We start from the raw sequence: 22973 nt of genomic DNA, 5'->3' as shown, positions 1-22973 counted from the left end.
TGAGAAACTCACCATTTTATAAGAAATAATCGAAAAAGAGTCTCGATCTAAAGTAGTCTTTATTATATAAAATTTAACCATAGTGATACTTCGTGAACGTAGTATTTATATAAATTCCCTAAACTATTACGAAAGAAATGATCGCAACTCCAATTCATTGATTGATAACCAGGATCTTGATTCTCGTACCACATGAGTGATTTAAACATATGTAATAAATCCTGCAATTCAAGTGCAATCACGTAACGCTGACTTGTTATATTATTTTATTTGCATTTTATAGGTGCGAAGCAATAAGAAAGTCGTTAACATGTGATCACACTATAACGGTCCACTCAATTTGCTGGTTTTAACAGTATTATTGCTCCATCTTAGACACGATAATTCGAGGTGATATCCTTGACGAGGCTTTAACTCACCAAACAATTCAAAAATAGCACAGGATTTCCAAGTCATTGGAGATTGCATCACTGGAATAGGATTCCTGCCGCCTAAAATGTGAAAAAAGTGGAATAAAGTAGAGAGCCTTGATTACCTGCAGCATCGTTACCTTGGTGTTAATTCTCTGTAAGTTGCAGGATATTCAACAAGAACGATTTCTTGTTTTTCAATAATTTTTCATCTTCGAACTTAGAGGCGAAAACAATCGGAATTCCCTATCCACGTTTTTGACTTTGGACCCAAAGAAGTTGCCCTAGTTATTGTTATCGTTTTCTTTGGCCTTCGAGGTGGCTTTATTCTGTGCGCCCTGATAGTTCCGCTGATTGTGAAAAACCATGAGAATATCGAAGATATTGGAAACGGTTTCTCGACTTTCTTTTGGCCAGCAGTGACCGTCCTGAGTATCGTTGCCACCGCGTCGATTCTTCGTACGTTCTCCGTTTGTTTTTAGAAATTAAATTGCAGTGACGTTATAGTTAGTTACAATCTCAGACCATCCTTTTAGCTTCCAGTGTTTCGAGATGAACCGATTTGGCCGCCAAGCGGAGCGAGAGGGCTTCAAAAATTGAATCGTAAATCTGAGACTGAAGACTTTTTACCCACGGGTAAATGGGTTCTGAACAATAGGAATTTCTTCCTGCTTTAGAATTCTTACGGTCTCATATTGGGTGTCGTTATTTCAGTGGAGACCTAGCTCGATCCATTCTACATCTCTCATTCGAAGGTAACGATCCATTTGTCCCATTCTATCTGTCTCTCATCGATCGTTGGAATGCATTTCAGGACGATACGCTTCAAGTAGTTATAACCGTCAGTACTATCGATGATAATCCGGGTGATGAACTCAATTTCCAAGTAGTTTCCATCACAGTCTATTGTCTGTCTATCCCCGGAGAAATATCGTACAATGCAATCTTGAAAATGGAACTAAAATGGATGATATTTACTGGTTACTTACTAATTTGGTAAAGTGGAATCATTCGCATCACTATGCGATGAATTTGTCACGTTGTTGAAAATGAATCATGGTTCACTTTCTAGGTTGCAGGAGCTCGACTTTAGGATACTCCACGATTTCATTGGAACTGTGTGCTGAAATGACTTACCCTTAACCGGAATCTATTACTACGGGGATTTTGTACATGTCTACTCAGTCTAGTCAATGAATTTGTATGAATGTCTGGTGTCAAGAATGGCAATGCTTACTTACTGGCTAGGACGGCACAACTTAACCGATTGGGTTCTGCGATAGGTTTATTAAAAAGCAGACGTCACAGTTATGAAGAGAAATGAGAGGTATCCGAGACTCATGAACTCCACTCTAGAAATTATTCATATCCTTCAGCTCATTAAATTGATTTCGTTTCAGAGTCCGGTATAGGGCTACTCACTGATTGGAATTCAATTTTGCGCAGAAATTACTGACTCCAAACCGGAGGTGATCACTACCGGGATTTTAAACGTTCTTCAAAACAACATTTGTTCTTCGAACAAATTCTTCATGAAATTAACTTGATATTTCGTGTCAATTCTTTTTGCCTATGAAATCTTTTCTCCTTTTATCTGAAACTCCTCCGAACATTTTTTGTTTCCCTGTTCGTATCTATCTTAAGTCTCACTCTAATACATATTAAATGAAAGCAAGAAATCACTTTTGCATAGGATTCTTAGACTCAAGAATTGGATACCAGATTTTGGATTAAACGGGAACTTCACTCTAAATGAAACTACAAACAAGAGTTGAAGAAAAAACCTATCGGGATGAAATTCTTTGAGTAATTTTCCCGGTTTTAGGGAACTTGTGCAATTTTACGGATGCAGACCTGTGTAATTGGATCATTTTATTTTCATTTTCATTTTTTGGGGTGCATCATTAGCATAATATGGAAAGCGTGATATTTTCCTAACAAAGTTCAAGAAGAGCGACTTTCAATGTAAACAATGAAAATACCAAAATATTTTCTGGGCAAACATCTTAGACTTGTCATCGTAACAAAAACAGAAGATTCGGCAGTCAAGTTATTGTTTCTGGGTACATTCGGTATATTCAACTGCTCTGTTCCGTTTATAATATATGGTAGCTCTTTAAGAGGAAACGTGTATCGATAATAATATAGAATAATTATTTTCATTTCATCCTTGAAGTGATAGCTTTCAGTCGGTTTCGTCACGGTGATTGTCAACCTCGATTCGCAGATACGGGCCATTTTCCGTGGTTTCTTGACCCATCGTTTGTTGCGAATCAGGAGAAAATTTGACCGCATTGCTTATGCTTAATACAACAGTACAGTTGTGCTGTCACTATCATCTTAGCTCCTTGTGAATTATATTGGTTGGTTAGTATCCGTGATCGTTGTCACTCGAGGAGCCTCCGTATCATGGCGCAAAGTATGAACAATTTTTCAGGATCAAAGGGCGCTTGTTCTGAAAAAAATCGCGAAATCAACGTCAAAGTTATATCAAATTCCAATTAATTCTTCCGACTAAAGAAAAAAAAAAAAAAAAAAATTCATATAGAACTTCTGAAAATCAGTCTCCTTATGTGGCTTTCCCTCTTAAAATAACCAAACCGAAGAGTACAGAGCAATCCTCATTGTGACCTGCAGTCTGTTTGTCGTTGGAGAAATACTGGCTGCAAGATTTGTATTCCTTAGGTAGTTATGAAGAATGCTGACTTTGTAATTACTTGTTCCTGTCCACTTGCTTTAATTATATTGGATTTCAGGATCTTCATCGTTGCCTACGTGGAGATCGCAATCAAATTGTGCGTCGAAACGACTTACCAAATTCCGGAAACGACCGCAATCCACATTCAAATGTGCACCAATACTTGTCACAACTTTGATCAGACTGGAAAGAATATATTTTTGGTGAAATATTAATCACTTAGTTTTTACAGCCTTCGTGTATCAGTCGAAAATTTTCGTACCATTGGTTTGTTAAGGTACGTTAGGCACGCCAAAGAGGTAATCCAATATTGCAAAGTAGTTTCCAGGACTTTTGAAGGGTAAGCAAAATTCAAAGACATTTCCAGGACCACTAGATACCCTGTGAGGACAACGGGAATGATTTATCAAGGGTTTTCTCTGAACAATTGCAGTTGGCAGCACTGTTGTCACCGTTGCCTTATTTTTCCCCGAGTTATCAGATTTATTCGTTCTTCGTCGCTATTTCTCGAGCAGCTCTTGTCTGTTATTGAAGATTGTAAGTTGGCTGTGTGAATTATTTTTCAGGACCAACCGGATCTACCGTCAAGCCAAGCAAGGACGCTTGTTCTGAAAACACACCACGAAATCGATGTTAAGGTCTTCTGGCCTTACGTTAGACAGATATTGAGAACCGAGATTTTTTCATTGTCGGTGTCCCAGGCGCACTAGGCACCCTTATCAACCCCTCTTACGCTGCTCATTTCAAGGTAGGCATTGTCTTAATCTCAGAGTTAATCTACCAGCCACATAAAATAACTGCTAATTTCACTCCAGGACGATGAAAGACACGCCTGGCATTCTCGCAGCATCGGTATGATGGTGTGTAGTGCCATCCTCGATAGAACAAAAGTCTGTAGGTAATTGTATAAAGTAATCTGATTGTTTAAACTAACAACGAATCGAATTACAGAGCGGTCCCCATCGTCATCAGTGGTCTAACAGTTATCGTAGAAATACTGTTTGCTACTAGCTTGATGAATGAAGTGAAGTGGATGGTGTTTGTGAGTTATTTATGTCTTGGGTAATAAATTATAGGAGTTACTGTCTGAGTGATTACTTGTCGCACACATTTTCTCGTCATAACCGAATTACATTTCATTGTCAGATCCTGCGTCATGAGTTACGTAATGATCGCTAAAGAACTGTACGTCGATGTGACTTATCCAAAGCCGGAATCGGTTTTGATTCTGTCAAACCAGGTCTACGGTATTGAGATGGTACTGTTCACAGGCGAAATAATGGAATCCTTGGGGGATATTGTGGGACATGCTTGTCTTTGGGCGTACCTTACTTTAGGTAGTCTGTTGAGGATTTTTAATACATTCGAATATTGTTTCACGCTGAACTGTTGATTCGCAAATAAGACATAATGCTCTACCAAATCCTATTTCGCTATATTCTCAAGGGGAATAAGGTGTCTTCGTTGATTATGGATTTATTATTCGTTGGTTGAAGTAGCTTATGCAGTACAGCGACTGTATTGTTGTTAATAATGAAAATGTTGACTCAACAACGTTGCACAGCTGTATTGTATGACGCAACATATGAGAAAATTGTAACAATCGAGAAGGTTTTATTTCGAAGTTTGAAGGTTTCGGTTCTTATGCGCCGAAAGATCCTCATCCATCGCGTTGTTGTGATCCGATTGGAAGCATGCAGAGTCAAGCTAGTCCTTCTACCAAGTAAATTCACTAAATCAGATAATTCTATTCCGCAATTTCAAGGGTGAATATGAAGATAGTGAATTTAGTCAAAAATGGTGATTTTTATCGATACAGAAGGATAAACTCGACAAAGCGGAGGCTGAAACCACCTGTTCGAAAGTGATTAAACACCTCCGTGGAAATCAAAGTTTACAGGATGAGGTGGCTCCAGCTGATACTGTTACGCATTTTGAATATGAACATTGGCATTCACTGTCATCAGTTCGCCGTCATTCCGAACATTACTCACCGGTAATATCAAAGTATAACGATCACCTGTAATCTCATACTTGATTATAGAAAGTCAAGAAACGATTATCATGTTTTAGTGAAGACTGGGAGTCGAATATGTGAACAGTATTTCAGGATCAACTGGATATGCCACCAAGGGGATCAAGGGCGCTTCTTCTTCACGCGACCTCCGATGCTGAACTTTTTTCGCCTCAGGTTAGAAAGATATTTAGCAACTGAGATTTCCTTATTTTCTGGAACTCCTTTGGCCCAATTGTTGGCTGCTCAGGCGCTTATGGTGCCTTTCTCAATTCGTTCCAAGTTACTCACTTCAAGGTGCGTATAGTTCTTATTACTTGAGTTACTTCGTTGGTTACATATTACTGACTCGATTTCAGAACGATGAAAAAACCGTTGCTATCCCGGCTCTCTTATCCAGCGGTGTGCGGAACATCAGCGCAGTGATTTGTGTTACCATTCTCGACAAGACAAAAGTCTTCAGGTAACAGTATAAAACGATCCATTTGCGTAGAGTGATTAAAAATAAACGCATTACATAGATAATAGTCTTTATCACAATCAGTGGTCTCACAGTCGCTGGAGCAATATTATTCGCTATTTATAGCTTACTGATAGAGATAAAATGGATCTTCTTCGCTAGCGTTATATTTTTAGGATAATCAAAAAAAGATTGCCGGCTGAGCGTCTACTCGTTATCACTCATCCTCACTATTTGAATCACATTCCAGGCCCGTCTTCCTAGGTTACTCAGGTATCGGGATTGAACACTGCGTCGAAATGACTTACCAAATACCAAAAGCGATCGCCATTGGGATTTTTGTTACGTCAGAACAGCTCTACGATGTATCAATAACACTTTTCACCCGCAGGCTAATTGGAGCCTTCGTAGATGTGTTGGGACACGCGTGTATTATCACGTGTCTTACCTTTGGCAGTCTGATGACAAAACTAAATAGATTCGAACTTCGTCGCCAGAAAGTCAGGATAATGGCTACGGAATACGACGATGTTCCTCTAGAATTGTCCTCTCTATCGAAATGTTGATTTTTCCCAATTGCAAGTTATTCAACATTTTTTCATCACTGATTTTTTACTGATCGTGAGACGTACCGAGGATCGATGTTTCAAATGATAGTTATAATACATGTACTCTCTATTCCTCAATGTCACGTCATTTCAGAACGAAGCTACGTTGCACTACAACTTAGTGACAATATTTATCGAATATCGACCATCGATGTTTTAATTACCATCGTAGCAGACATTGGACTAAGTATGCTCTCGGTTTGTCCAATATTGTTGGGGAAATATACATATATACATACATATGTATATATTTGAATGTTTCAACAGCAGAGAAAATATTGTTTTATGACACATTGGGCAAACTATTTCTGGGCGTTCAGACATGCAGTGTTTATTCATACTGAATTCTGCGGGTTATAACGAAAATAATACGCTTTCGCATTCGTGATGCAATGTATAACCGTCAATCGATATCTTATCTCCATCCAGACTAATATTGACGCCAAGAAATATGTGCACCTCTGTTATGAAAACTGTCGAACAATTTTTATTGTGCAACTCATATTAAATAGCCAAGATTACAAAACGTATCGAGTCACGGGCTTATCGTTCAATTAAGTGAAAACTGACGATTTGTTAAATACGTTTATTCATGTTGCCTTATTGCTAGGTCCCAAAACGCAGTCTGATGCTTGTCGATGTCGGGCTAATCGAAAGCGTTCGTTACTTGGCACATCGACGAAGCGACTATCACTTAGAAAGTAATTACCTGTTCAAATTCGTACAAAAACTCAATCTAAATGTTAATCACAAGATTAAATCAGTCAGAATTATCCAATTGATATTCGAATTCATTGATAAACGATAGGCTGGATGAGACTATATGGTTTTGTTACTAGCGAGCACTTTTACATCATAGTTGGATCGTAATCAATTTTTGATCAGTGTCGAAGTGTTCGTAATTGACAGTATCTACTGAGTCAGGAAGTTATTTTTGAACTCTTCTTAACTCAGAATCGTGACGCGTGTCGTGTTTGTGATTTTTTTAAGCTCACCTCGGATTTTTTGCAGAAACATTTATAAAGCATTCTTATGATACTTATAATTGACAATTGCTGCCTCATGTGCTATCCATGTTCATGCTAATGGAAAAAATCCCTTATTGTACAATTTTGGAAGGACTTTCAAGGCGTTGACTTTTCAAAATATGAACATGTTTTCGTTGGTATTGGTTACTAGCTGAACTTCAGAAAATCTTAAGGGTTCTAGTAACGAATTTTTCCGAACATGCATCGTTAAAGTAACGTGTATTACTAACTTCAACCTCATTTTAACTTGCTAACCTCGCGCTAATGAGTGAATCCCACGATAATTGGCATAGGTAACATAGAGACTGTTGCAGGGACTTCGTTGACTAGTTTTACTATCGAATCGTGTCATGATAACGGACCCGCTATCCCTGCCTGTGCCCTTATCCTCAATAAGTTCACCTCTTATAAGCCGCCGAAGGTCGCCGGAAAAAATGATTGTAATCATTTAATTAACACTCTGTTTTTGTATACATCGTTCACCAACGTTTACGAATTTGTTAGCAGCTGTTTTTCACTCACTTGAAAATAACAAAACATCTCTCTAACCATTTGTATACTTACTTTGAAGTTTCTTTTTGATATTTTGCCAGTTGTATTAAAAAAATATTTAGCAATTTAATAATTATAAATTAATTAAGAATAAAAAATCGAGTCGAGCGACTATTGTACTAAAAAATCGATGTCTGGGTGTAAAATCTTTTGAAGAAAAAAATTTTTGTAGGAGTTTACTGTTGATAATGTGGCCTTTTAACTGGTTCGCAAAAGCCTATTCATTTAATGTCCTGAAAAAGGGATAATTTTGAGGGTAAAATTTTCAATAAAATTGAACTGTTTAAAAAAAAAGCACCTTTTATATATGTAACATCTTATTTATATTGTATGAAAACATAAATCTGAACATTATGAGTTACCTTTCGTACTTCAGTTTCCTTTAGGGAGGGGTCATAGGTCATGCTCATTGGTCACTTCTGAAATGTCAACCTAGCAGAAAGTCAGTGTAGTCTTGTAACGCGTCAATATCTAGGTCAAACGGCAAATCGCTTGACGATCATTTAATTAATCGGTCCAAAACTACAAGTTGATGTACATTTAATAATAATTATTGAATAAAAAATGAAAATGGTATAGTCATCCCTCAGGTGAAAAGTATTGTTCCTTTGAATATGAGGACCAAATTTCAAATCGATTCATCGATTGAATCTCGATATGTGACGTTCACGGTTTTGAAAAACACAATTTTGAGAAAAACGCGTTTAAAATTTGAGCACTAGTGTTTTCGTTTGAAAACATGTAATTCATATGTCTTACCATTAATCTACTATTTCTGCCTAGTACTGCATATTGATCTCAATCGTTCTAACAATAAGTAAGTTTGCAGTAGGGTAATCTTTAATTTTCGTACGGAATACCGCATTCATTACGAGTAATAGCAAAATATCTTCACTCGTGGATAGGCGACCGAATGGTGACTAATATTTGCCATATTTTTCATGTTTTTGATGTTTCTTCATCTGTCTTACCTCGCCTTTTCACAATGTATATGTATAGTGTTGTTGTTAAAGTATAATCGTTACACAGCTGTATTTGATTATGAAAACTACGTGGGAAAGATAAAAACATTTTGTCTCTCGAAGAAACATACGATATTTCCATCTTATTACAAACCAGAAAGCACAGGCGATGCGTGTAATATGAAAGAGAATTAAAAGGTCGAAGGATCTCATCAATGCCTCTTCTCGAAAGAGACGTCGTTTAAAACTCAAAATACTTATCTCCACTATCAGACTCGATATAAACACGATAAGTGAAGTGAATAGTGACAGTGATAGTGGAGTTAACACGCAGATGGTGACCGCGGAACGTAACGAGAATATCGTCGAAGATCGCGATCTTCTATCGCAGCGTCACAGACTTGTGATAAAGCCGGTCGTGTCTGAATTTGTCGAAATGCAGCCTGACGAAAAGCTGCCGAAAATCGTTGGTAACGCAACCGAAATCAAAGTTTACCCTAGACGATGGCTCCAACTCGTTCTCTTCATCGTTTTCAGTACGGCGAACAACTTGCAGTGGTACCAATACACCATCATCAACAACATTGTAAGCCGGTAAGATTCACGGTGTTACAATTTTTTCTCAATTCACGATGAGCTCTGCAAAGAGATTTTATCATCATTCGTCGTTTACCAATTCAATTAGTTTCAGATTCGTTAACGCAAAGTCACAAAGTATGCAAACTCTACGCGTGTATCGTTTTTTTCTTCAGGTACTACAACGTTTCTTCACTGGCCATCGATTGGACCTCGATGATTTTTATGGTGACCTACATGGTCGTCATTTTTCCGGCTTCCTACATAACCGACAGAGTCGGTTTACGGTGGACCGTTGTTTTCGCATCGACCCTCACCTGCATCGGGGCTTGGTTGAAGGTTCTTTCGGCCTCTCCGGATCGCTTCATGGTCACCTTCACAGGCCAAATCCTGGTTGCGGTTGCCCAGGTCTTCATCCTCCCTGTACCAGGGCGACTAGCGGCCTACTGGTTTGGACCAAAGCAGATCGCCCTGGCGACGGCTTTCGCCTGCGCCGGCACTCATGTCGGATTCTCAATCTGTTTCCCGACCGTGCCAGTCCTTGTAAAGAATCACGATAACATCGAGGACATTGGAAAAGACTTATACAAGGTTTTCTGGGGGATAGCTCTGTGCTGCAGTGTCATTGTCGTGGCCATAATTTTCCGTAAGAAACTTATTCAGTTCACTATGGTGTCCGTGAAAGAAACACATGGTACCGAGACTCCTTATGTCCATGAAACAACAAGTTTCCTCTTCGTTTTTCACACAGTTTTCAAGGATGAGCCGTTACTGCCGCCCAGCGATGCGAGGGCGCTTCAGAAACTGCACAAAGAAAGGTCTCCCGAAGGATTTTGGCCACCTGTGAAAAGGACACTGTGCAACATAGACTTCATTCTCCTGTGGAACTCGTACGGTATCATAATGAGCGTTTTAGGAGCCACGAACACCGTGTTGAACTCTTTATGCCTCGCTCACTTCAAGGTAAGGCTCCGTTACCCGATCCGTCCAGTCGCTGTAACAAGTCACTCAACACAGCCTTTATCACTCCTCTTCAGAACGGTGAACAAATCGCTGGTAATCTGGGCTTGTCCATCGTTGGCACGGGAGGCTTGGGCACGGTGTTCCTGGCCATGATACTCGACAAAACAAAGGCATTCAGGTGAGCCACTGCTTGCAAAGCACGTGAAAAAATTGAAAGATGTTATAAGTGATAAGAATAACAATGTATAAATATAATGCGGTATTGTTAAATGATTGCAGAATCATCCCCATAGCCATCGGAAGTCTCGCTCTACTTACGGAAGTCTTGTTCGCGATCAGTTTTTCGTTAGAAGTCCAATGGATGGTTGTGGTCACCGGGATGATGCTCGGGTAATCGATATTGGTGAAAAATAAGGACGGCTTGTCGGTAAAAGTTGATCAATTTATCATTTTTCAGAACTTTCCTCGTCGGTTGGGCCAGCTTGGGTTTCGAAGTCTGCGCGGAGACTACTTATCCCGAACCCGTAGGCACGACAGTAGGGATTCTCAACATTTCCATACAGATTTACGGCACATTGATGGTGCTGATCGTCCGCAGGCTGATAGAAACATACGGCGACAGGGCTGCGCATTATTGTCTCAGTGCATCTCTGCTTATCGGAACGATCCTGATCGCCTCAACCAGGGGCAACTTCCGGCGGCAGAATGCCGAGCGAATCGCCAAGTACAACCCCGTCGCACTTCAGGAATTCCCAAAACCCGAGAAGCAATAAATTTTGCATCTCGCGTGATAGTTGATTACTACAAGTTTAGTTTTTTTTCCTATTTTTTTTTTTTTATTTGTGCCCCTGAATTTTATACAGTAAGAAATCCCACGTGGAATGTTGATTCACTGTGTGGGAAAGCGATAGATTCAGGTACGTTAGAATTTTTTTCATTGGAATGACATAGGACTTGTCGCAATTTGCGGTTTTCAATATTTCTTACGAAAATCTCTACAACGATCATTGATTGTCATACGAATATAAGTATCAAGTTTACCAGATTTTAGAATTTTTCTGACGCAGCGCATCGACAGGAAAAAAAAAAATAACTGCCAAGTGTCAAAAGTCCTACGTTATTGAAATGGAAAACTGAAAATACTCGGGGATAGGACTTATGAGAGAATATAAGTTTACGTGAGATAACGACTGAAGTCTTTCTTTCGCAACGATGTAGACGTAGAAGGACATATTCTTGTTTCTACATCAGCCCGTTCCGCGATTAGTCATTGACATACCGAAATATTATGTTCTTTTAATAAACAAAGATGCGTCACGCGGTAGTACATGTATAACTTATGTGATAAAATTAATATACCGGGTGCATCCTTGGACCGATATACATACATAATTACCGCATAGTACAAGGTCCGGAAATGCATACCGGGGATGATTCGAGGGTTGCCAATACATCCGGCTGTCAGTGAATATCGTGGACCGAATTAGGCACGTAGTGGGAATATAAAAGGTGGGCAATTGCTCGTTCGGTAGTCAATCGAATTTCAAGCCACGTCGATCAAAGGTGTACCGGGGTGTGTTCAGTGAGCATAGTCAGAAGAAGAGCGTACAGAGTACGGTAAAAACAATAAAAAGAAATGGCTGAAGTATCCACGATCCTGACTCACTGGCTGTCCGACAAAATCGACGACTTCTCGACCTCGCCAACTTGTCTTCACATCCACTTCAAGCCTCCGGTTCAAATCCCACCGCCGCCACCGCCTCCGAAGAAGATCGAGCCTTGCCGTCCTCCGATTAACTTCGAGCTGACCATCGATGTCCACCAGTACTCGGCCGAGGAGATCCGCGTGTCTACCGTTAACAACGTCATCGTCGTCGAGGCCAAGCACGAGGAGAAACACGGTGAACATGGACACGTGACCAGGGAGTTCCTGAGGCGATGCACCGTTCCTCCGACAAGCGACATCACCAAGGCCACCGCCTTCCTCTCCGCCGATGGTGTCCTCAAGATTACCGCACCGAAAAAATCTACTTGCTGCAAACCTGGCGAGAGGATCATCCCTATCGAACAGACCGGACGTTCGGCCTGCAAGTGATTCTGTCGTCGAATCAAAGGAGTATGAAAAAGAGAAAAAAAAAATTAGAGTTTTCAATGGCAATTATGTAATGAGGAGAGAACACGATTAGTTTAGTTTGCAAAAAGCTCTTCGAGACCGATCCGGTTGGTCTTGTTATATTCTTGTTGATGCTCTTGGCTTGTTTCTTTGGCTCTGTATGTTGATTTATGTATATATTGTCGTAAGAGAATGAGCGCAAGAGAGAGGGGGAGAGAATCATGTAATATTGGCTCAAAATCAAGTTTACGTGTATTATTAATGTCGCATAATTTCAGCGTTTATACGCATTATATAAATATACGCAATTCATGGTTACAACCTCGACATCTGCGATCCAATTGTATCCGCATAATTTCTTTACCCACACGGCTGATATGCATCCTGATATGCTGTTGTTGTCTTCGTGCCAAAAAATGTCTCTCGAACGGTTTCATCCAATGAGCGAGTCGATTTTAACCGCCTGATTTATCTCATTGATAGCTGATGCTTAATCTTCACAGAAGTGGTAATGATATTGATTGAAGTAGGGAAACAATTTTAATGTAAGATTTTTTTGCAGACTTTTTATATTTTTAAATTTTAATACATCCATAAAAGCGCTATTTCATATAATCGTGAATTTGTGGGTTGTGAAAAAAAAAATACTCTAAAATTTGAAACAGGTTTTTCGGATAAAAAGCTGCTACCGTAAACAAAAAAGGTTGGTTTCTAAACTTATAGCGTTTAAGCTCCATTTTCTTGATCGAAAATAGTTCATAACCCAGTGCATACTTTTAATATTACCCACAAAATTGTTGTTTTATTAGAGTTACAGGGAGTTAATTTTGTCATGTCACATGGATTTTAAAAATCGACGGTTGATTTCTTTAAACTTGTGGTTTTTAAAATCAGGAATGAAAATATGGCGCTGTGACATCTGGTGGCACAATATGCATTGTTCTAACGGGTCATATTTAATTTTAAAATATTTTTTTCGTCACATGTTTTGCAGAATATTTATTCCCGATGCAAAAACTAAAGCCTCACAGCTTGCGCTAAGTTTTCCGTCCCTCCGTGTTAGCGTAATTCATCTAAAACGAACCGCTGTCAGTCGAGTTCTCAGCGCGAAACTTCGTAGTTATGTTCTCACATTCACTTGATTATAGCTTTTTTATTTATTCTAAAAATCAAGTATAAGATTCGTAGCTACAGGATTCTAAAAATAAATATAATATTGAAGTTAGTAACGTTATCGTAACGATCAATACCGAGGAAAACCCGTTAGTTCGAGATTTTGGAACTGTTTGAAATTCAGTAAACCGTAATAAGACAAAACATAGTCATATTTTGCAACCATAGTTTCTTCAAAATCATTTGCAAAAATAAGAAAATAGCGGTTTCTTCCCAATGGCTCGTTTTGATAAAGTTACTGACTTGAACCGCGTGTACATCGGTGGCGGGAGATTCGAAAAATATGAACGTTCAAAGTTGAATTTAGAATCTGACAGAAGGACCCGGAGGTGTCGCCATCTTTGGAGAGAACGAGAAAAACTGTTACGAAAAAGACATTTTCCGTGCGAGCAACAACGGCACAAGTGTACGCTTAAACCGTATACAGTGCAATAAAAGTATTAAAAGTGAAGACAAAAAAAAAAAAGGTCTTGACATAAATAATAATAAAAATGGCATCATACCTGACGGATCGCGGGACGTTTCGGTGGTATTGATACCGCATTTTCGGCACAGATAAAAATCACCGTCGCGATATTGTGATGTGCGTAATCGAGCCGACAACGGAACGGACAGCGGGCTGCGGTCAACGTTGATATGCGAGGGTAAGCCTGAGTTTCGGGTGAACTAGAAACACCGAGGCAGCTTCCATCGCTCGGGCTGCTAAGATGGCCGAGGAAAAAGTCAACACTCACTGCCACTACAGCGAGGAGGAGGACGAGGAATCCGACGGCGTCGTCGTTCCCGAGCTCCAGGGCATATTGTCCAAGTGGACAAATTACATCCACGGCTGGCAGTCCCGCTTCATTGTACTCAAGGACGGCACCCTCTCTTATTACAAATCCGAACAGGACAGCGGATTCGGGTGTCGAGGATCCATTGGCCTCTACAAGGCTGTTATCAAGGTACTTATCGCAACCTAAGACTTCGTTTTTCCCTTTCACTCCAAGGTCGTTGCCTCTTGGCTTACTTCCCAAATTAGATTACGCGTCGAAATGATTTAGCAACCGGTATCGAAAGTGAGAGGTAAATTATTATTCACAACTTACAGGTTAGACGACGATAGTTTTCGACAAGGTTTTTCATTCTTTTTCCTGCATTTTTCACCAATACCAATTTTATACCCATTATAACGATCTTAATTTCACCTTAAACTATGGTGTGTTTTATTTCATTCATGGGATCCGTTGCTTTGAGGTTAGAATACACACTTGTCCCTGTTAATTATTTTTTATTTTGAAATATTCATGAATTTCAGGATGGCGTAGCTGTCAAATTCCTAACATGGTTACCTTTGAATAATTCATTTTCAACAATTTTTATCTTTCTCAACGATTTTCAAAATAAATTTCCCACAAATTGTAACGAAGAAGACGTCGATACATATGAGGCTTGGCTAGGTTTTGATTTTCTGTTAGTCCGTAAATCCTTTAAGCTAATTACAAGATTATCACTAATACTTAATTTCATTTTTCAGGCTCACGAGTTTGACGAATGCAGATTTGACGTGTCCGTCAATGATTGTCTTGTTTGGTATTTAAGAGCCAATAGTCCCGAAGAAAAGCAACGTTGGGTCGACGTTTTGAAATCGTACAAGGTAATAAGATGGAATTATTTTTCCCATTTCACTCTTAGAGATCTTTTATCATTGTCATCTAGTTTCAAAGCATGCAACACTAACATCACTGTTTAATATAAGCTGCTTACAACTTTATGTTCTTCTGCTTCAGGCTGAGTCTGGATACGGTAGCGAAAACAGCCTAAAACGTCATGGCAGCGCGGTATCTCTTACGTCCAACACACAGTCAACGGCGAGTGCTGGTAGTTTTAGTAAACGCGGAATCCGAGGGTTGAAGGAAAAGTTGGCGGAAATGGAAACTTTCAAGAATATATTAGTCCAGCAGATTGACACACTGCAGAAGTACTTTGATAACTGTGCAGACATTGCCAAAGTGTCGCCAGCAACGAATCAGCGTAAGAAGCCAGCTCGAAACTCCAAAGGTGTTGTCAACGTTCCACCGAAAGTTTAATTCGCGGTAAACCTTTTTCTTTTCACACAGAAAATCTGACGGACGTGGAATTCGATCCGGCCGAACAATCGGTCGACTTCAAGGGTGAAGCCATCACGTTTAAAGCGACGAGCGAAGGAGTCTTGGCCACTCTTCAGCACTGTCTGGATCTTATGACACAGAGGGAAGACGCCTGGCGTCGCAGGTGGGAGAGAGAAGTTGAAAAACGTCGGAGAGTCGAGGAGCTTTATTACAAAGCAGTTAAGGAACAGGTAGCCGCTTCTAGAGAAGATTTTCCGACGCGCAGAGTCCTCATACACGGGGGTCCTGACTACGAGGTAAATACTCTTGACGATAAAAATGGATGAAATCAAGTTGCTTACTGTGTCCTCAATTCTGTTGTTCTTTGTTCCTACTAATTATCTTATTTCTGTCATGTATTCCTGTTCGCTCCGCTTTTACGCATTTCAAATCCTCTTGACCTGGAACAAACGATGTTATTGAGCTAAGAAAGAAGTGAAATTACGGACACAAACACCCTCTCCACCTAAGTATGTCAAATTAATGTCCCAATCCGTTGCTCCATTCATTTGTATGGATGTGGTATAACTTGCTGCTGCTACACCTCACGACTACTAATCACCTTATGCAATTGAGTCAAAACAATGGTGTGTTGTCGTGTCAGAAATTGGCAATCTAGATCATCGGTGACTACATTTTGCTGTTTTAAAATTGTCACACTATGTACCATGTATGAGGTACGTGTGTACGTACGTATTGAATAACCATTATTTTGTTTTGGTGATCCGAATGTACCTGGCTTCAAATGTTTTTCAGTAACTCTTTTACGTAACATATGTTGGTGAAATTGTCAAGCCCAGATTTTCCTCATAATCCTTTATTGCTCAATAATACGAAGCATTGGTCATGTCCAATGGTACATACAGAGAAATCAAATTGCCAAATATAACGAATTCCGAAAATGAATTGAAAAAGTTACATAATCAGGTAAACACATTAGGTATGTCAGAATGTGAACGGATTGATTTTTTTGGAAGCTTCGCTCTTCAAACTTGTTATTCGATCAAATACCCATTGAGAAATTGGACAAATATTTAAATCCTATTCATATTATTGATTCTTGGTAAATCCTAGGTAATTTAATATCGATTTTCAATATAAGTGAAAGTTGCTTTATAAGGATATCCGTACATGTACATATTGCTGTCAAAAATTTTGTTGGCTAATTGATTTTTAACTAGTTGGATAAAAATATTACAATAGAGAACTGTAGCCGGTTATTTGTGTCATAATAACACGTGGGTATATCATTAACAATTACATCATCAGTTGCTTTATTCGATGCATACCGTAATGGGAAGTCAGAGGCTTTACACTTGCCAGTATCACTTGATGGTGAGTTAGTAGCGCACTGCTCATCGCGAGCAGCAGGTCTCTGGACAGCTCTGCGTTTTTATCCGTGACAAGTTTCGGTGATTTTTAACTTTATATATCAGAAAAAAAAAAAAAAATGGGCAAGATGAAACTAAAAATCAAATTCTTTCGGGTAAGTGAAAAAGAAAGATTGGTTAATTGAATTTAACGTTCATGTATCCATTCTGATTCGTTATCTTTAAGTGAAATTATTATGCCGTGTCAAATACAATTGTGAACTTTGTTCAGGCAATCTGGAATACATTTGTAACGATAAAAGGTTCAGATTAACATTTATTGACTGTTCGAAGGATTCAGGAATATTGAATTAGCTAGAAGTGATAAATAGTTCAGTGACGTCCACTGAAAAGTCGTCTGTAAAGTCCAAGCATTAATAATCACAGCTTGTTTGCGGATGTCTAATAGATATTCTGTACGTGATGTCGTTTCAATTCAAATTAAACTATTTGTAGTTCAGACTAGTTCCTTTCTCCTATATTCGACAGGCATACTGCATTGCGGTTTCAGTTTCAATACTGATTTATTATTACACATGACCGTACAAAGTGCTCAAGGCCAGAGATAGGTGTTATCAAACGGCATATACGATGGTTTGTGCCGAAGAGTAAACAGTTTAATCACATTGGTTTGCCGTTTTAGCCGTCTCAAATATACAAATTTGTCTAATATATCACCTCTTAAAAAGTCCGCTGTCAAAATTTGATGCATTCCTTAAACAGGAAGGTCCGCACAGCACTCTTTGCGACGAGGAATTTTACGACGCAGTCGAAACAGGCCTGGACAAAATTGACGAAGAAAATCAGCTTCGGGACAGGCTGAAGCAGAAGGTTGTCTCCATTCCGACAAGTCCTACAACGTCGGCGGCCAAGCATAGGCTTTGGCCAGAGGTAAATACCTGCTCATTTTCTCAGCACTGGGTAGAATAACGATCCCCCGTCCTCCCCCACTTCACAGATTGACAAAGTCTCAACCGAGCAGCTGCATTACGCAAGACTCGGAGTTGGCGGAGCTGGAGGTTGGCAACTATTTGCAGAGGATGGAGACATGCGGATGTACAGGCGGGAGGAGGAGGCTGATGGCCTGGTTGTCGATCCGCTCAAAGCTTGCCATGTTGTTAAGGGCGTGACAGGGCATGAAGTTTGCAACATATTTTACAGCCCGGAGTACAGAAGCGGATGGGAAGCAACGCTAGAGGACATGACTGTTGTAGAAAAAATTTCCGACGATACCCTAGTATTTTTACAGACGCACAAGCGGATATGGCCCGCCAGCCAGAGGGACGCCTTATTTTGGTCCCACATTCGGAGGGTTTCGGATGACCAGGATCCCGACGCTCATGATCTATGGATTGTCTGTAATCACAGCACTGAATACACGGAGCATCCGGTAAATCACGACTCTTTTTTCAAGATTAAACAACGGAGGAACGACGCAGAATGATAACGATCTCTTCTCGTTTTTTTTTTTTTTTTCTTAGCCAAACGCCGGAAAGTGTGTTCGAGTTTATTTGACTGTTTGCCTAGTTTGCCAAACGTTTATAGATCCGCCAAAGGAAGGAAGCGAGATTACGAGGGATGATATTACCTGTAAAATCACCTATTGTTCCGTAGGTGAGTGTTATTGATGTTTATTTTATGATATTTTTACAGTCGTTTATCACCGCACTTCATTACGTTAGCAATACGTGTGGTTGATTCCAGTTAATCCTGGCGGCTGGGCTCCAGCGGCGGTTCTTCGGGCGGTCTATAAACGGGAATATCCAAAGTTTTTGAAACGCTTTACGAGCTACTGTATCGACCAATGCAAAGACAAGCCAATTTTATTCTGATCATCCGCCACCCCTGTGAATTATTCATAATATTGTACACAAATATTATCTGTGAACTTGGAAGTAATGGGACAGCTCCTGAAATATATTATTAAAGTATAAAAATAAGATCACTCCGTACAAGTAAATATATAATTCTTCATAAAGAGACAGAGCGAGAAAAAAAAAGAAAGAAAGAAAGAAGCATAAAAAAAATGGGACGAAAGAAAACGATAATGCATGAAATAAAAGGTGTGGTTCAATGTTTACTTGTAAGATTTGCTAACAGTTAAAGTTGTTCACCTTGCCATCTCGTGCGACACGATATTAATCATTTCAGCTTAATGATATTTACTTAAACTTAAACGAATATCTATCGTAAATCGAATTGAATGTTCAGATCCAATCTTATAATATGTGATAAAATATAGGTAAATCTAACGAATTTTATTTTTCATTCTAGACGCGCTAGATTTACGTGTTTTCACATATGCACACGTGGTGAACAAACGTTTGTGATCGCTTTGGAAAATACATTCACTTTAGGTCCTCGTGTGAACATGTACATGTAAATTTTAAGAATATTTAAGATTGGAAGAAATAACAAATCTTACAGATTATTGATACCGATGAGTGTCGAATTTTGCACAAGGTTTTACAAGATTAAGTAATCGACGTTCACTTTTACCGCATTATTGATCTCGAGCATGTTACAACGTATCTGACAAAGATGCGACTGTTGATTAATCATGAATTTCAATCATCCTTCGTCGCTTATTTCGAAAAAAGAGAAAATGTACCAACTATCCTATGTAGTAATTGACATTAAAAAAATGATAACTTGTCAATTCAACTTTGTGAGTCACGTTGTGTGCCCGAGTAGCTAAAAACACATTCTCAGCCAATTTTCGAGTATTATACTGGAGATAAATTAGTGATAGCAGTACCTAATGATTAAGGATGATGTAGAAGAGAAAGCAAAAAAAAAAAAATAGGAAAGGATCGAAGCGAAATCAAAAGTCAGAGTTTATATATTTACATAATGTTTTTCTTGTATAAATTTCGAGCATTATACATAGAAGTATTTGGTACATGATTTAAACGCCATCTGATAGAATTGTATAAGAAAAATGTGAAAGGATTAGTCGACAAAGAATCATAAGTACTGTCCAGTTGTACAAATCGAAATTCATACACATAAATAGGTAATAGTCAGATAATGGTAAACAACATTAATATAAGTAATAACCTAGCAAAGATGTATGATAATAAACGCTGTATTCATATCTTTATTTATACAACATATAATATGTAAAATGTGTCTGTTGATGATACGTACAAAAGAAAAAAATATATATATATAAACAACAGAAAATATAAAAATTTATAAAATACGACATAACGAGCCCATGAATTATGAATTATACAGAAAATATAATGGATATGATATAATAAAGACTGTTAAAGTTAACACTTATAAGTATTACAATTTTTTGAAACGAAATTTAAAAGAAGGAATAAATTAATTATTATAAAAATAAGAAATAATAATAAAAGTATTCAATGGTATATAGCCGATATCGGCAACGTGGTAAAATGATTTTTTAGGCGTAGTATGGATACTGAAATGTTTTCATGAAAATTCGTCGGACCTTTGAACGTATTTCCGTACCGGAATTAAAATTCTTGAAATTGAAATAGCTACACTTGCTGCATTGTTTGCTGTTAAATATCGATTCAAATCATTACGATGTGTTATTTGAATTTTGTCGCCCAGAAGTCTGGGCCGCTGCGCAATGCCCAAAGTGCGTGTTGAGTCAAGTCATTAGCATTGACGTCAGTGAGGGGGGATGCTCATAAAGCATAAAGGTTGCAAGAAGTTGTCCACCTATGTCCTTCGTCTTACATTTTCTCTCTCTCTCTCTTTCTACAGGCTGGGTGCAGTCATAGTCGATTTCCAACTCCGTTGCAGGCTGAAAACACTGTAACTACTAACTCAGGTGGTAAACAAAGCGGTGTAATTTCCGTGAAATATGTAAATTAAAGAGCCGTGCAGTTATGTAAAAGGAGTTGTGCGCGAAGTGAGAAGAGGCGAAAAACGAGGTTCGGTGAAACTGCAATTACGAGAACTGAGAAATGGACGTGATAGTGAAGCTGAACAATCAAACTGCCGGAAGAGACAAGATTATAAGGTTATGTCTTTGCTGCATTCGACTTGTTTTTTTATTCTTCGCACCTGCCATATTTATGCGATAAGTGATTTGGCAATTTTTCTTTGCTTCTCAAAATAAATTTTCTCTTGAAACTTTCTGTTTCAGATTACTGCAGTACGGCAGCAGGGCGAGTTGGTATTTCGTTCAAAACGGAGAACGGACCAGGCAGAGAATTGACATTCTCAAAAGCCTCGAATACACCTTCAGCTCCTTCCGAAAACGTAATTTTCATCTCTCGTCATGTTTTGTTTGTCAACTGCTGAGCAACAACTTCGTTTGGTCTAAACTATGTTTCATAATTTTCAAATTTGAGGCCCTCGAAAGCTGAGGGAAAACTGGAGTCTATGTTCTAATATTGAGAACAATATGAATTAAAAATACATGACGCATCATATGGCAAAAACATAACTTTGAGGAAGGTTGATTGGCCAAAAATCGATACCTTTTACTATTTTTGTTGTAATAGAACTATAACCACAAGTTTGGATATCGATGTTGCGTTTCAAATCGTAAGAAGGCTTGAAAATTGAGTAGATTCTGTAAATTTTACTCTACGATAAGCCCATTTTATTGAAAAGACAATAATCTAAAAGTTTTTAGAATATTTCTTCTAAGTAAACCAAGCCATTGTAGGACAAGATTTTTAATCATTTTGAAGTAATTTGATAGGAAGCATTCATATTTAAGCTCTTGTTTACGATTCTGGTATTATATATGTTTGTATATTTAAAGAAATCTTCGCAGCTCATACAAACTAAGTCCAAAATTCAATTTTTACTTTATTTCCAAACAGTTTTGCGGCTCGGAAGATGTTTGGATTTGTTATACTCGGCATTGTCGTCAATGAGGTACCCAGATTTGGTTGTGAGAATAACGATGACGTTGTCCAAGATATCGAACGCATTGTTCCTGCTTGCAGACCACATAATCTGGGTTGGCAGAGCAGGGATTTGCCAGGTGAACGTTGAGAAGTGGAATCAAGTATCAAACAAGTACTGGCTGATGGCAATAGTGATGAACCTTGTACGAGACGTCTATGAGATATCGAAAATAATGGAGCAGGAAACGGCTGGATTGAAATTGCGGGCTGTTAGAACGTGTAAATTTGATCTGCCGGTGCAGTTTCGAGCTTTGTGCTGCGTCAAGAATCACACGGATGTTTTCGTGGACACGATAAAAAATAGCTGCGACCTTTTCATACCTCTAACTTCTCTCGGTTATACCAGATTCAATCCTGGAGTCGTCGGACTGCTCGGCCTCATTTCTTCCGCTGCTGGTATCTACAGCCTTGTTTATCCATTGGCCAAATTGACCCCTGCTTAAAAAGTAGGAAATCTCTTTCGGAGAGAATCGTGCTCTCTCGCTCTCCTTCTTTCCCTGTTTGTAAAAACCCCTCTCAGAACACATTCCGAAGACACATTTATATTATTTGGTCTTTGTTGTCGTCTCATCTATGTATCTATTCTACGATTTGGTGGTACTTTACTCGTAATATACATGTAGGGTGAATTAAAGAATATTATGTGTTAATTGGGACGCTAAGGAACGATTGTGAAAACATAACATGTCTAAAAACAAATTGACTGTATTATACGTAATATTTTTCATTCAACATTGATCGGCGGATAATTTATTGACTCGAATAAACATTTAATTTTTTTGTTGTTTTTTTTCCATTGCCTGTACATGTTTGTTAAAATAGAAATAATTTTATTTCTAATACGATTATGTTCTTATCGGCGAATTGATATCGATTAAGATAGATTTAGAAATATTTTTTCGGTATATAAATTGACCTAACACTTACTACCTGTAGTTTGGGTATAGTATTTGATAAATTTTGTACACTTTTCCTTTCTTTATACTTAAATATACGTAAAAAATTCTAACAAT

General features: G+C 38.7%; 4 protein-coding genes across 6 annotated transcripts; all 4 read left to right on the top strand.

Moving 5' to 3' along the window:
* Positions 1-5836: 5836 nt before the first annotated feature.
* Positions 5837-11424, top strand: LOC124187175 (uncharacterized MFS-type transporter C09D4.1-like). 2 transcript variants are annotated; one of them, XM_046579509.1, is made up of 7 exons: positions 5837-6891; positions 8800-9326; positions 9485-9954; positions 10060-10271; positions 10346-10449; positions 10551-10661; positions 10729-11424. In XM_046579509.1, exons 2-7 carry the CDS (start codon positions 9067-9069, stop codon positions 11042-11044), a joined length of 1473 nt encoding a protein of 490 aa, XP_046435465.1. In that variant the 5' UTR covers positions 5837-6891; positions 8800-9066; the 3' UTR covers positions 11045-11424. The 2 variants fall into 2 exon arrangements, with proteins under 2 accessions (XP_046435465.1, XP_046435466.1); XM_046579510.1 differs by having other exon boundaries at positions 8784-9326.
* Positions 11425-11652: 228 nt separating this feature from the next.
* Positions 11653-12711, top strand: LOC124187181 (protein lethal(2)essential for life-like). The gene has a single exon (XM_046579521.1). The coding sequence runs from the start codon at positions 11908-11910 to the stop codon at positions 12364-12366; it is 459 nt and encodes a 152-aa protein (XP_046435477.1). The 5' UTR covers positions 11653-11907; the 3' UTR covers positions 12367-12711.
* Positions 12712-13937: 1226 nt separating this feature from the next.
* Positions 13938-19998, top strand: LOC124187174 (ceramide transfer protein). 2 transcript variants are annotated; one of them, XM_046579507.1, is made up of 8 exons: positions 13938-14501; positions 15074-15193; positions 15327-15597; positions 15657-15943; positions 17780-17947; positions 18015-18446; positions 18538-18670; positions 18761-19998. In XM_046579507.1, exons 1-8 carry the CDS (start codon positions 14265-14267, stop codon positions 18886-18888), a joined length of 1776 nt encoding a protein of 591 aa, XP_046435463.1. In that variant the 5' UTR covers positions 13938-14264; the 3' UTR covers positions 18889-19998. The 2 variants fall into 2 exon arrangements, with proteins under 2 accessions (XP_046435463.1, XP_046435464.1); XM_046579508.1 differs by having other exon boundaries at positions 13939-14501; positions 15327-15570.
* Positions 19999-20736: 738 nt separating this feature from the next.
* LOC124187180 (peroxisomal membrane protein 11B) lies at positions 20737-22969 on the top strand. Its single transcript, XM_046579520.1, has 3 exons — positions 20737-21059; positions 21186-21301; positions 21874-22969. The coding sequence occupies exons 1-3, from the start codon at positions 21004-21006 to the stop codon at positions 22401-22403; spliced, it is 702 nt and encodes a 233-aa protein (XP_046435476.1). The 5' UTR covers positions 20737-21003; the 3' UTR covers positions 22404-22969.
* Positions 22970-22973: the final 4 nt, after the last annotated feature.

The sequence above is a fragment of the Neodiprion fabricii genome, chromosome 7, assembly GCF_021155785.1.
Source record: "Neodiprion fabricii isolate iyNeoFabr1 chromosome 7, iyNeoFabr1.1, whole genome shotgun sequence".
Classification (NCBI taxonomy): Eukaryota; Metazoa; Arthropoda; class Insecta; order Hymenoptera; family Diprionidae; genus Neodiprion; species Neodiprion fabricii.
This window is presented reverse-complemented; position numbering and strand designations above follow the sequence as displayed.

Excerpts from the sequence above, each read along its gene's own strand:
- LOC124187175 (XM_046579509.1), top strand. The coding sequence starts at position 9,067 with ATGGTGACCGCGGAACGTAACGAGAATATCGTCGAAGATCGCGATCTT. Across the intron at positions 9,327-9,484 it reads ATCAACAACATTGTAAGCCG|GTACTACAACGTTTCTTCAC; the intron begins GTAAGATTCACG and ends TTTTTTCTTCAG. Across the intron at positions 10,450-10,550 it reads GACAAAACAAAGGCATTCAG|AATCATCCCCATAGCCATCG; the intron begins GTGAGCCACTGC and ends AAATGATTGCAG.
- LOC124187181 (XM_046579521.1), top strand. The coding sequence starts at position 11,908 with ATGGCTGAAGTATCCACGATCCTGACTCACTGGCTGTCCGACAAAATC.
- LOC124187174 (XM_046579507.1), top strand. The coding sequence starts at position 14,265 with ATGGCCGAGGAAAAAGTCAACACTCACTGCCACTACAGCGAGGAGGAG. Across the intron at positions 15,598-15,656 it reads GCCAGCTCGAAACTCCAAAG|AAAATCTGACGGACGTGGAA; the intron begins GTGTTGTCAACG and ends CTTTTCACACAG. Across the intron at positions 18,447-18,537 it reads CTGAATACACGGAGCATCCG|CCAAACGCCGGAAAGTGTGT; the intron begins GTAAATCACGAC and ends TTTTTTTCTTAG.
- LOC124187180 (XM_046579520.1), top strand. The coding sequence starts at position 21,004 with ATGGACGTGATAGTGAAGCTGAACAATCAAACTGCCGGAAGAGACAAG. Across the intron at positions 21,060-21,185 it reads GGAAGAGACAAGATTATAAG|ATTACTGCAGTACGGCAGCA; the intron begins GTTATGTCTTTG and ends TTTCTGTTTCAG. Across the intron at positions 21,302-21,873 it reads CTTCAGCTCCTTCCGAAAAC|TTTTGCGGCTCGGAAGATGT; the intron begins GTAATTTTCATC and ends ATTTCCAAACAG.